Raw genomic sequence first — 13200 nt, 5'->3', positions numbered from 1 at the left:
TACAGTCCTTGGGGTAATAAGTTCCCATGAAAGTTTTCTGTATTGACCCTTAATGTATTTGTACATAGTAATAATATCTCCTCTTAGACGTCTCTTTTCTAAAGTAAACATGCCTAAACTGGCTAACCTTTCCTCATAACTTAATGACTCCATACCCTTTATCAATTTTCTCGCCTTCTCTGAACCATTACTAGTTCCAAATTATCTTTTTTATAGAGTGGTGCCCAGAACTGTACTGCATATTCAAGGTGAGGTCTTACCAGTGGTTTATACAGTGGCAAAATTACAGTCTTCCCTTGCATCTATGCCCCTTTTTATGCATGCCAATACTTTGTTTGCCCCGGTGTGCATGTTTTCATTCTGAGGACATTTACAGCAACTGTCAGTGCAGTTTTATCAATTCATTTTCAACTGGTCTGTTTTTGCATATTATTTCTGTGCTACAGATTTTATATATGTGCTCCATTGTTCCTCAAATTTCTCATTTGGGGTAACGGGTAATAGGATTTTTTTTCTTTTCCTTTTCAGTGCAGCTCCCATTTTTTAAATAATATGTAGAATAAATCATTCAGCTGAATAGAGTATATTATGAATTGTGAAAATGACCATGAAAAACAAGGACTGTATGGTCACCTACAAACAACAAACTGGCTATATTGTGCAATAACAGTACATAATAGTCCATCCGTCTGACCCCTAATCTTTGCTCCTTCAAACGGGCTCTCAAAACCCATCGGTTCCTTAAGGCCCACCAGCCACCCACATAACCTTCTCCTTCTTTCCACCTCCCACTTTCCTGTCGCCTCCTGTGCTTGATCCCCTCTACGGACTCCTCTTGTGCCTGGTGCTTCCCCACACCTTAGTATGTAAGCTCGTATAAGCAGGGCCCTATTCCCTTCTGTCTCTATACCATTACTACTCCTACACCACTGTACTTGCTATGCTTGGAGATATTGAAGTCTTGGCTGTACTCGTTTTTACTCTGTACTGTTGAACCCCTGTACACTGTCTGTACTGTATTTTTGTATTTTGTACGGTGCTGCGGATACCTTGTGGCGCCATATTAATAAAGAATAATAATAATAAAACATTATAAAGGAGAATTTATGCAAAGGTGCCTGTGATTACAAATAATACACAATCACAGTGAAGTAAAGTTTTTTGGTCTATAGTTTTGAGAACCTGGTGATAGGGCTACTTGTTATTTACCAACATGATGAACTGCCTTAAAATAAACACATTATTTTTTATTTCATTCTTTCTGCCCCAAAAGATAAGGTAATGCAAGAAGTGGAGGCCTCACCCGTGAGCAGAGGTTAGGCGTGCATTGTGACCAGGGCCGGATTAAGGGAATGGAGGCCCCTGGGCTAAGGGGGCCTCCATTCCCCCGTGAGGCCCCCCCCGTGATCCAAGCTGCCCGTGCCCCCAATGATCCGACCCCCCCCCCCCCCCCCCCCACGTGATCCGAGCTGCCCGTGCCCAGACCCCCCCCCCCCCCCGGCACTTACCTCCTTCTCCGGTGCGCTGTACGCTCTTTACGGAGGAGATCTCGTGAGAGTGAGACTCACGAGATCTCCTCAGTAAGGAGACTACAGCTCGCCGGAGAAGGACCGCAGTGAAAGTGCTCAGCAGCACCGTTCACGCCGGGGGCGCCCCCGCCCCCTGACCGATCAATATTGCTGCTGAGCACTTTCAAGGGCCCCCTGGATGCCATAGGCCCCTGGGCTGTAGCCCAGTTAGCCCTATGGTTAATCCGGCCCTGATTGTGACGTGTGCTGAGCGGACCATACAGGTGCACTGTAAACAAGGCCTTTTGTACTGCACATCATGTGCACCTTGTAAATGAGGTTGAGAGAGTGTCTTTACCGCCCCCTACAGGTATAACTGCTGCTGTTTATTCAAATTGGACAGAGCTATTTGGGGGGCGGGGGGGGAGGGGATGTATAACAATGAGAGGGAGGCTTTACTATATATAGAACAGTAGGGGATAGTGCTGTACTATATACAAGAAAGTGGTCATTAACCTTTACTGTTCCCCCTTTACTATACAGAGGACCTAGTCAATTTAGGTGCCTCCTAATAGTGTACATAAAATGTTACAACCCCCTGCTGTTACTTTAGAATAATATAGGCTAACATTTGTATCAGTTTCTGCAGAATTTTAAGTTTAATGGTAAGATTCTTTACCACCTCTGATACACTCTGTCTGAGACAGTCTCCATAAACATTGTACACAGCGTCCTCTCTCCCTGGGCTCCCGACCGGAGACCCCCATGAACTGGCAGGGGAATCTGATGTCGGGGAACCATTAAATGGAGAGGACTGGACTGAAATCTGGAAGCACACCTCATCCTGTGTAACGATTACAGAAAACACCTATAAATTGTTGTACAACAGGTACTATGTCCCAACCAGATTATGCAAAGCAATCCCTGATGCTTCTGATAGATGCTGGAGAGACTGTCCAGTTTTCTACACAATTGGTGGTCATGCCCCAAATAATCAGGCTACTGGCATGCATTGAGAGATCTGATAATAGCCATCCTGCAAATCGACCTTCCCCTCACCCCCAAGTTCTATTTGCTTCCCTTAAACCCCCCCCCCACTCCCATCGAAAGACAAAATACCATAACACGTTTATAAGCCACTTCACTTCCGTCGGCACCTGCCAGCTAGCGGCTGATTGGAAACCCCCCCCTACCGCCATTGTCACGGTGAATTAAAGAATAAATATGGTAGGTATAACGCAAACAATACATGACCACCAGCAACACAGCAAAGAATTTCTTCAAGAGCTGGGAATCTCGGGTGATCCGCAATAATATTCACTTACTCTTGGCCCTCTAATTACCTACCGCTAATCATAAAATTGCATCAACTCCTGAACTCCCCCCTAGCTTCACTGTCCCCCACCCTTCTTTTCACTATTTAATAAACAAAAACAACAAAAACAAACAATTCCACAGTGGCCTTCACTGTTTCTTTTAAGATACTTCTGGTTATATTTTCGTTGGCTTTACTTGTAATTACTCCCGGGTTTTCATTTGATCTGTGTCACATGTTTACATTTAAAAACTTTTATAATATTGCTTAACCTTGAATTAAATAAAATGAAAAAAATATATATACATAGATTAATATATGTAAATATGTATGTAAATAAATATACATAGCATTCCATCTTGATTGCTATTTGAACCTAACCACTATTCTACACAGCTAAGAAATGTGTATAGCCATTCTGTGCAGGGTGTAAATTAAAATAAAAGATTTGAATCTTGGATATAGAATGCTGCAGCAATACATCGTCCTTCCATAAACACTAATCTGAGGGTTCTTATTGGACACAATACTAGGTGTTTGCAAAAGACTTGTGAGCTACTCCACCTGGCACCTGCCATGGACGCAGAGATCCGTCTCGTAAGGACCACATGGGGTTCCATCCAGGACTCTGTCTGACACCAGCACTGGGGTATCTCGGCCAACTGGGGTGCAGTACAGCTCACATGGTTTATCTAGAAAATAAATATACCAAATAGTAATAGAAGACAAAAACTGGAAAACATTTCTAAGAGCCAAGACAATATTGGAGGTTGGGTGGTGGCGAGAGGTCCAGACTTTGCATCTAACAAACGTACCATCAATGATTACAGCTGTAAGGAGACTCCTCCTCTTTTTGGTATTTCGGTCATGGGATTGACACTGATGGTCCCTGAAGCTTGAACCTCCTTTTGGACACGGCAAGTTCTCACACACCATGTGCTCTACACTTGCTCCTCTACAGCTCCGACCTCCAGGACCCGGACTGCCATAAAAGAAATACCTGATCAATACTTGAAAGTACATAAATCAAATAGGGTGTATTCTATATCTCCTGGTCTTTAGAGTCGGTTCTGTAGGCCATGTACCTGCTCAGACAGCACAATGAAAAACTATTCCCATTCCTGGACTCAAGCTTCCTGGAAGTACTTTTGGAGGTTAATAAATCTGTATTTGAATTAGGCCGTGAGCTAATGCTATGTCTATCTGCACAAGGGTGTTACATTTCCGTTCCTTCTCCAAGTAATACAACTAGCTCATTACAGTGATTTATGAGACACATTTACAAACGCTACTGCAACACTAGACAACAATTTAGCAGAAATTATGAAACCAAGATAAACTGAGGGAGAATGTCATAGCAAAGTCCTAACTGAAAGAAAAATAGTGCAAAGCCATCATTACAAGGACACAAAGTAAAACACAGCTTTTTTTATTTTTAGGTTTTCTAGCAGAGTAAAGCAAATTGTTGGAGAATGGACATATGTTTTGCTGCCAATTGAAATACTTATGAATAGAGAACGTGCCTTAAGTCTTCAATGGCCAGCAGTTTATATCTGATCTGCATGTAGTGTTTGTGTTACGAGGACAACTACAATTTTACCCTTTGCAGCAGCGTTTGACTTACAGTATTTGTGAGATAGAAGTACAATATGCACAAAGAATGAATTGGGCACTTGATGAAATCATCCCATTGTTTAATATTTAAGGTGCATTTAAATGTTATTATGATAGATAAGAGTTCTTCACAGTGCTGTACAGTAGGGAAAACAGTATTTATGTACAGTATATATAAATACATAAGACATACAAGGTAGACAAAATAAATGCAGACATGAAAACAAAGGGTATGAAGGACCCTGCTCATTAGAGAGCTTACATTCTAAGTGGAAAAGGGAACAGCTGAAACAAGAGGAGTGAGTGTGGCTCAGAGTGGAGATTGGGATAGCTGTGTGGGTGCATTAGTGTGAATAGTGTTATCGAGGATAAGGTCACCTCTAACACAGAGATGGGTTTTCAGAGAGCGCCTAAAGATGTGGGCATGGTAGGGAATTCCATAAGTGGGGAGCAGCACGGGAGAAGTCTTGTAGGCGGGAGTGAGAGGTGGTTACCAGAGATGAGACAAGGTGCAGGTCAAAGATAGGTCTAAGAGGGCAGGAGGGAGAGTATTTTGAGATAGCATTTTAGATTCTTTAATTAGTGACAGAACAACTTTTTGTTAACATTCGTTGCCACCTGCTCTTTGGCATGGCCCCAGTTTTGAAGTGAGTGCGGATGAAACTACCTGTAGCCAATCAGGTCATTGTAATGGTTCACAGCAGCACAAAACATTTCAGGAGATGAGTGCTGATTCTATAGGAAGCAGTGACCTGTCCACTCATCATCATCATTTATTTATATAACACCAACATATTCCGTAGCGCTTTACAATTGGGGACAAACATAGTAAACTAATAAACAAACTGGGTAAAACAGACAAAGAGGTGAGAAGGCCCTGCTCGCAAGCTTACAATCCATTGGACAATGTGAGTTTGACACATGAGGTTAAGTCAACATTTGCAGTCGGCCCAGCAAGACTGCAAAGGTAAAAGTGACTCATAAGCTAAATGATCCTGTCACACAACAATGTTGGTCAAGGGGTAGTTGTATAACAGGTGGTAATAGGGTAATGTAGTGAGGTTAAGAGGGTGGTTGAGGAATATTATAAGCTTGCCTGGAGAGGTGGGTTTTCAGAGAACACTTGAAAGTTTGTAGACTAGAGGAGAGTCTTATTGTGTGAGGGAGAGAATTCCATAGAGTGGGTGCAGCCCGGAAAAAGTCCTGTAACCGGGAATGGGAGGATGTAATGAGTGTGGATGAGAGACACAGATCTTGTGCAGAACGGAGTTGCCGAGTTGGGAGATATTTTGTAACAAGAGAGGAGATGTATGTTGGTGCAGCTATGTTGATGGCCTTGTAGATTAGTAAGAGTATTTTATATTGGATTCGGTAGAAAACAGGCAACCAGTGTAGAGACATACAGAGTGAATCAACAGAGGAATAACGATTTGCAAGGAAAATCAATCTTGCCGCAGCGTGCAAAATAGATTGTAGAGGTTTGAGTCTGTTTTTGGGAAGGCCAGTAAGGAGGGAATTGCAATAGTCAATGCGGGAGATAAGTGCATGAACAATGGTTTTTGCAGTGTCTTGTGTGAGATATGTGCAAATTCTGGAAATGTTTTTTAGATGTATGTAACATGATTTAGATATAGAGTCAATGTGGGGAACAAAGGATAGGTGTGAGTCAAGGATTACACCTAGGCAGCGAGCTTGTGGGGTGGGATTTATGGTCATGTTATCAACAGAGATAAAAATGTCAGGTATGCTCTTGTTGGTGGGTGGGAATATTATTAACTCTGTTTTAGAAAGATTAAGTTTGAGTTGGTGAAAGGACATCCAAGACGAAATAGCAGAAAGACAGTCAGTTACACGGGACAACACAGATGTCTAGAGATCAGGAGAGGATAGATAAATTTGGGTATCATCCGCATAGAGATGATACTGAAATCTAAAGGAACTTATTAGATTTCCAAGAGAAGCGGTATAGATAGAGAACAGCAGAGGACCTAGCACTGAGCCTTGCGATACTCCAACTGATAAAGGAAGCGGAGCTGAGGTGACCCCAGAGAAACTAACAGTGAAAGAGCGATTAGAAAGGTAGGATGAGAACCAGGATAGAACAGTGTCTTGAAGCCCTAGGGATTGCAGCGTTTGTATGTCATGTGATTATGTTAATGAGGACCGGGTGGTGTCATGACGTGAGGAGGAGGATGTATACAAGCTGGAAGCTACTGACCGATAGACATCAGTTATAACTATAATTATAAGTATAATTAGATAGTGGATGGAGCACGCTTCCCCAACAGCACAGAGCAGTAATGTGAGGCTCTTGTCACACTGATGTTGTGGCGTCAATATCACCTCTATATAAAACAAAGTTTATATGTCCAATTTGTTAAGTCAGAATTGCTTGGAAAAGCTCCAGAAGTTATATCTGCTCTGATCCATCTGCTGGTTACCACTGGATTATTGCCATACATCCGGAGGTGCAAGACAATAAACACTGCTGATAAGAGCTGTGATATAATAGGTATCATGTAGCATAGGTGATCTGTGTGACCCTTGTGAGCTATCCTGGAAGTGTTAGTCACTGATATCTCTCATTAGAAAAACAATGTTGATTTTGGCATTAATTGCTTTGAGTATTATTTCCCTGTCAGAGAGAGCATGTAAAGTCCTTGCATCCAGTTGCAGAGTATATGTACGAGACTGAAAGTCTGTTGTGCTAAGGGGGAGTTGTAAGTGGCTTAGGATAAACTAAATAATACACACAAAATATATGCGGAGTGTTGGAAATGACGAAATTGATACTGCTTGCCAGCACTGCTTGTCAACCTTTATGACCCTTTGTTCTGTTTTGTTTGCCGTTACTGAGTAATCTGCCTTGCAAAGCAATATAGAAAACATAAAAAATACACTCTCATGCCCTAGTTGAACACCCAGGACCACCTGCTATACTGCATTGTGGCCAGCTGGTTCATTTCATCAGACCCCACTCAGTCTGCCCTGGAAGCACCTTTCATGAGCTGAGTCCGCTCATTCCATGGAATGTCACCAAGTGCTCTGGAACTGTGAAATCAGACCACTACATAAACCTATGAGGTCACATTTAACCGGATAATTGACGGCTACCTAATAAAGCCTATAGGCGTATGTAGCAATATAAAAATATGCACTTGAATTAAATGTTAAATATTGCATCATTTGAGCAGTGCATTGTAACTTCTGGAACACACAGGTAGCAATACGTATACAATCTTATACTATTGACTGCTCTCCTCACTGTACATTAGTGAGCAGCAAATTATATGCAGCTGTGATATTAGCAGTTAACCAACACTAGTAAGAATAAACTAGACATCCACAGGCTGCCAAATGTCAAAAGGACTCAAAACTCAGCTGAAAAAGAGAAAGCAGAGAGCCAAATGCATCCCTATTGAGAACTGCAAACTAATAAAAACTATCAATGATTCAGCTGTTGAAGGACAACTAAACTCTTTTGCTAATATTGCAAAGTTGAACCATCCTATACATGAACAAGTCACTTCACATCAGTAACTGTAAAATATAACTCTTAGCTAGGTCAGCAGTCACACAGTTCTAACTCCAAAGTCTCAGATTAGAAATAGCTCTGAAACAGGAGATTCTGATCTTAATCTATACAGTTACAATCAAGTTCTGTAACAAAGCTTTCACACCAGTATAAACATGTGTATTTGTTAAATATTTGTATTGTTAACCATATGCAATGCATTAATGGGGGAACATTTCTACATTATGGTGCGGCAATGTAATATAAAATGTTGTTTTTCTAAATGTACATATAGATTTAAATAGGTGCAATAACCCAGTGGATCCTAAACTTTGTCAGTTCGAGGCACCCTTAGGGTCTCAATTTTTTCATGGCACCCCTAAGCCAAAATAATTACTAAGTAGTCCCCCGCCTTGCTTACCACCAGCCCTGTCTGTGGAACCCCTGTGAGATCGCTGAGGCACCCCAGAGAGCCACGGCACACAGTTTGGGAACCACTGCAATAACCCATTCACATGTTCTTTGTGCACCTGAGTTTAGGCTAAACACCCATTACTGATAAATATGTAAAATGGCTCTTAGCTTCCAAGCCACATCCACACAGTACGGAGGTTACTTTTACCATTTTTTTACTGAGTGCCTATAAAACCTTTCAGGATATTAAAGCCTGCAGTAGTTTCTTATCCTCCCTGTATATCTGTTGATAGGATTAAAATAAAAGAAATTCCACAAAATGGATTTTAAACATGAAGTTGTGGAAAAGACTCTACTTGATATTGCAGCGTTAGTCTCTGAATTGAAGCCAAGGGAGGTTCCTCCAGTCTACAGCATCTGAAATATAGGTTGGCTTCAGAAATAGCTTCATGATAAGAGCAAAGCTGCCTTGCTGGACATGACCCCATGGGGCTTTGCTTAGAGTATAACACTACACAAGCTGCATGTGATTTCTCCTGCCCACACTGCTCCATTACAAGGTATGGTCTCTGTGTACTTGGAAGGGTCGGATGAACCACCTCATTTTCCGGTTTTAGTCTTGGCTTACACAAGTGTCAGGGTGATACTGCCAGAGGCATCTCTGTTATTCCTAGGATTAACTTCACTCTGTACTCCATGAGCATCCTCACAGTTGGAATTTACCTCACACTGCTGTCAGCGCTCAAGTGACCTAACACTTCAAGCCAAACCATTGTTTAACTGTTTTCTTTTCTATGCAGATCTCTGCAATGCTGTGTAAACTTTCAATGTGCTGTAATGTAAAGTAATGACATCTAGGGAAATGCACCTGTACTAAATAAATGCAAAGACAGATAAGAGGTAAAGATTGTGAAAGAGTCTCAAAATGAGGATCAGACAAAGATTGACAAGACAGATAGTGGGGTAACACATGGAGAGGAATGAAAGAGGAGAGGAAAAGAGCGAGGAGAGAGGAGAGAGGAGAGAGGAAAAGAGAGAGGAGAGAGGGAAAGAGAGAGGAGAGAGGAAAAGAGAGAGGAGAGAGGAAAAGAGAGAGGAGAGAGGAAAAGAGAGAGGAGAGAGGAAAAGAGAGAGGAGAGAGGGAAAGAGAGAGGAAAAGAGAGAGGAGAGAGGAAAAGAGAGAGGAGAGAGGAAAAGAGAGAGGAGAGAGGAAAAGAGAGAGGAGAGAGGAAAAGAGAGAGGAGAGAGGAAAAGAGAGAGGAGAGAGAGGGGAGAGAGAGGGGAGAGAGAGGGGAGAGAGAGGGGAGAGAGAGGGGAGAGAGAGGGGAGAGAGAGGGGAGAGGAGAGGAAAGAGAGAGGAAAGAGGAAAGAGAGAGGAAAGAGGAAAGAGAGAGGAGAGGAAAGAGGAAAGAGAGAGGAGAGGAAAGAGAGAGGAGAGGAAAGAGGAGAGGAAAGAGGAGAGGAAAGAGGAGAGGAGAGGAGAGGAGAGGAGAGAGAAGAGAAGAGAGAGAAGAGAGAGAAGAGAGAGAGGAGAGGAAAGAGGAAGGAGAGGAGAGGAAAAGAGAGAGGAGAGAGGAAAGAGAGAGGAAAGAGGAAAGAGGAGAGAGGAAAGAGGAGAGAGAGGAAAGAGGAAAGAGAGAGGAAAGAGGAAATAGGAAAGAGAGAGGAAAGAGGAAAGAGAGAGGAAAGAGGAAAGAGGAAAGAGAGAGGAAAGAGGGAGGAGAGGAAAGAGGAAAGAGAGAGGAGAGGAGAAGAGAGAGAGGAGAGGAGAAGAGAGAGAGGAGAGGAGAGGAAAGAGAGGAAGGAGAGGAGAGGAGAGGAGAAGAGAGGGGAGAGGAGAGGAGAAGAGAGAGGAGAGGAGAGGAGAAGAGAGAGGAGAGGAGAAGAGAGAGGAGAGGAGAGGAGAAGAGAGAGGAGAGGAGAGGAGAGGAGAAGAGAGGGGAGAGGAGGGGAGAGGAGAGGAGAAGAGAGGGGAGAGGAGAAGAGAGAGGAGAGGAGAGGAGAAGAGAGGGGAGAGGAGAGGAGAAGAGAGGGGAGAGGAGAGGAGAAGAGAGGGGAGAGGAGAGGAGAAGAGAGGGGAGAGGAAAGGAGAAGAGAGGGGAGAGGAGAGGAGAGAAGAGAGGAGAGGAGAGAAGAGAGGGGAGAGGAGAAGAGAGGGGAGAGGAGAAGAGAGGGGAGAGGAGAAGAGAGGGGAGAGGAGAAGAGAGGGGAGAGGAGAAGAGAGGGGAGAGGAGAAGAGAGGGGAGAGGAGAAGAGAGGAGAAGAGAGGAGAAGAGAGGGGAGAAGAGAGGAGAAGAGAGGAGAGGAGAGGAAAGAGAGAGGAGAGGAGAGGAGAAGAGAGAGGAGAGGAGAGGAAAGAGAGAGGAGAGGAGAGGAAAGAGAGGAGAGGAGAGGAAAGAGAGAGGAGAGGAGAGGAAAGAGAGAGGAGAGGAGAGGAGAGGAAAGGAAAGGAAAGAGAGAGGAGAGAGATGAGAGGAGAGGAGAGGAAAGAGAGAGGAGAGAGATGAGAGGAGAGGAGAGGAAAGAGAGGTAGAAAGGTAGAGGAAGAGGGAAGGAAAAGGAGAGATGGAAGGACAAGAGAAAGGTGGAGGGGAACTACCTACAGAAAGGAAGACTAGAAAACAAGATGAAAATAGATGGATGATGATGATGATGAAGAAATAGGGAGAACACATGGGAGAGGCAGAAAATATTTTAGAATGAGAGAGATAAAGGGCAATACAGTAAATAAAGGCAGACTAATGAGTGGGGGACTAAAGTGAAGGAGATGAGCCAACATGGAAGAGAAGGAGAAAAAGGGGGAACAGGCAGAGAGAGGGATGAGGGGGAAAAGAGATGTAATTAGCAACATAAGACAGACTAGAAAATGAGAGGAACATGAGAAATTTAGCTGGGAAACAGAAGGAGAGAGAGACTAGACAAGAGAAGGGGGAAAAAAAAAAGAGAGGTGGTATGGGAACACCTGAATAAGATAGATAATAGAGAAAAGCAGAAGTTCCCAAAGTGTGCACCGCGGCACCCCGCTGTCACAGAGGTGCCGTGGCCAGGGGAAACAAAAAACAAACAAAAATGCACCAATCTGCCATTGCCTGGGACTCAGCATCCTCCTCCCTCCTCGCTTCTCACTGAATGTCGGGCGTGACGTCATCACATACGACATATTCAGTGAGCAGCGGCAGGAGAGGGGAGCCGGAAGAAAGAAGACAGAAGAAATAGAAGAAAGAAGACCAAGTATGGTAAATAAAGAAACATAGGGGAAATGGTGAAAGGAAACGGCAATGGAGGGGCAAAAGAATGAAGAAGGGCGCACAGTGCGAGGATGAAGGAGGGCGCACAGTGCGAGGATGAAGGAGGGCGCACAGTGCAAGGATGAAGGAGGGCGCACAGTGCAAGGATGAAGGAGGGCGCACAGTGCAAGGATGACGGAGGGCGCATAGTATGAGGATATAGGAGGGCGCACAGTGCGAGGATATAGGAGGGCGCACAGTGCGAGGATGAAGGAGGGCGCACAGTGCGAGGATGAAGGAGGGCGCACAGTGCGAGGATGAAGGAGGGCGCACAGTGCGAGGATGAAGGAGGGCGCACAGTGCGAGGATGAAGGAGGGCGCACAGTGCGAGGATGAAGGAGGGCGCACAGTACAAGGATGAAGGAGGGCGCACAGTGCAAGGATGAAGGAGGGCGCACAGTGCAAGGATGACGGAGGGCGCACAGTGCAAGGATGACGGAGGGCGCACAGTGCGAGGATGAAGGAGGGCGCACAGTGCGAGGATGAAGGAGGGCGCACAGTGCGAGGATGAAGGAGGGCGCACAGTGCAAGGATGACGGAGGGCGCATAGTATGAGGATGAAGGAGGGCGCACAGTGCGAGGATGAAGGAGGGCGCACAGTGCGAGGATGAAGGAGGGCGCATAGTATGAGGATGAATGGTCAGTGTGATGATTTTTGTACAAGTTGTTATTTTATTTTGTTTGATCTTATTCCTCTTAATATTAGCTGTAAATTATTCTTTGACAGAAATATAATTGAAAAAAATATATAAAAATATGCTTTTCCCTTAGATTTATGTGTATGGTTTTTGCAAACAACTTACTAAGTATTTCTGTCCTGACCTAAATACTTATTACGTTATTTTGACCCAACTACTTATAAAACGGGACTGCTTGGTAATTATTTTGGAGGGGTGCCTTGAAAAAAATTATGGAGACTCTAAGGGTGCCGCAAACTAAAATAGTTTGTGAACCACTGGAGAAGAGAAACATGGACATATGGAGCACACAAGACAAAGATAAATACTAGAGGGAAAAAATAAGAGCTGGTGGAGTAGAAACACAGGGAAGACTAAAGAAGAAAAATAGCAATACAAGGAGAATCACAGTTTTAACAGAAGGATATACTCTAATAAAGCTATGATAAAGAAACACGTGACAAGCATGTCAGACACTCACGGTGGGTTGTCACACTTTCTCTGTCTGAAGCGTGCTCCGGTTCCACACGTACGGCTGCACATGCTCCAGGGGCTCCAGGCACTCCAGTCTCCATCCACATGCTGAGGGATTGGGGTCTTGCTCACACACTCCCCAGCTCTGCACCACTGCAATATAAACTCCCTGCATTGACAGGATTGTCCAAAACTGACACACAGAATATTAATGCGTAGGTGTATGTACTGGCTACAGTGCATGTAACAACTAATGTACCTGCCTCTTCTTGCTACTTTGCTGGAAGCATCTTTCTTTTTATACAATTCTTTTTGGATGATTTTTGAAACAAAATCAGCAGTACATGACGGCAAAGTTATGTACAATGAATTGGAAGTTTACAGATGTTGGCATGAC

General features: G+C 43.9%; 1 protein-coding gene across 2 annotated transcripts in view; it reads right to left on the bottom strand.

Annotated features, from left to right (window-relative positions):
- ADAMTS17 (ADAM metallopeptidase with thrombospondin type 1 motif 17) overlaps positions 1-13200 on the bottom strand; it is a 156777-nt gene that overhangs the window by 64720 nt on the left and 78857 nt on the right. For both annotated transcript variants that reach the window (XM_075207698.1, XM_075207696.1), the window contains exons 12-14: positions 12811-12956; positions 3639-3805; positions 3388-3515 (exon numbers count right to left, since the gene is read on the bottom strand). In XM_075207698.1, coding sequence (XP_075063799.1) covers positions 3388-3515; positions 3639-3805; positions 12811-12956 — 441 coding nt within the window. The remainder of the gene's footprint in view (positions 1-3387; positions 3516-3638; positions 3806-12810; positions 12957-13200) is intronic.

The sequence above is a fragment of the Mixophyes fleayi genome, chromosome 4 (genome assembly GCF_038048845.1).
Source record: "Mixophyes fleayi isolate aMixFle1 chromosome 4, aMixFle1.hap1, whole genome shotgun sequence".
Taxonomy (NCBI): domain Eukaryota; kingdom Metazoa; phylum Chordata; class Amphibia; order Anura; family Limnodynastidae; genus Mixophyes; species Mixophyes fleayi.
This window is presented reverse-complemented; position numbering and strand designations above follow the sequence as displayed.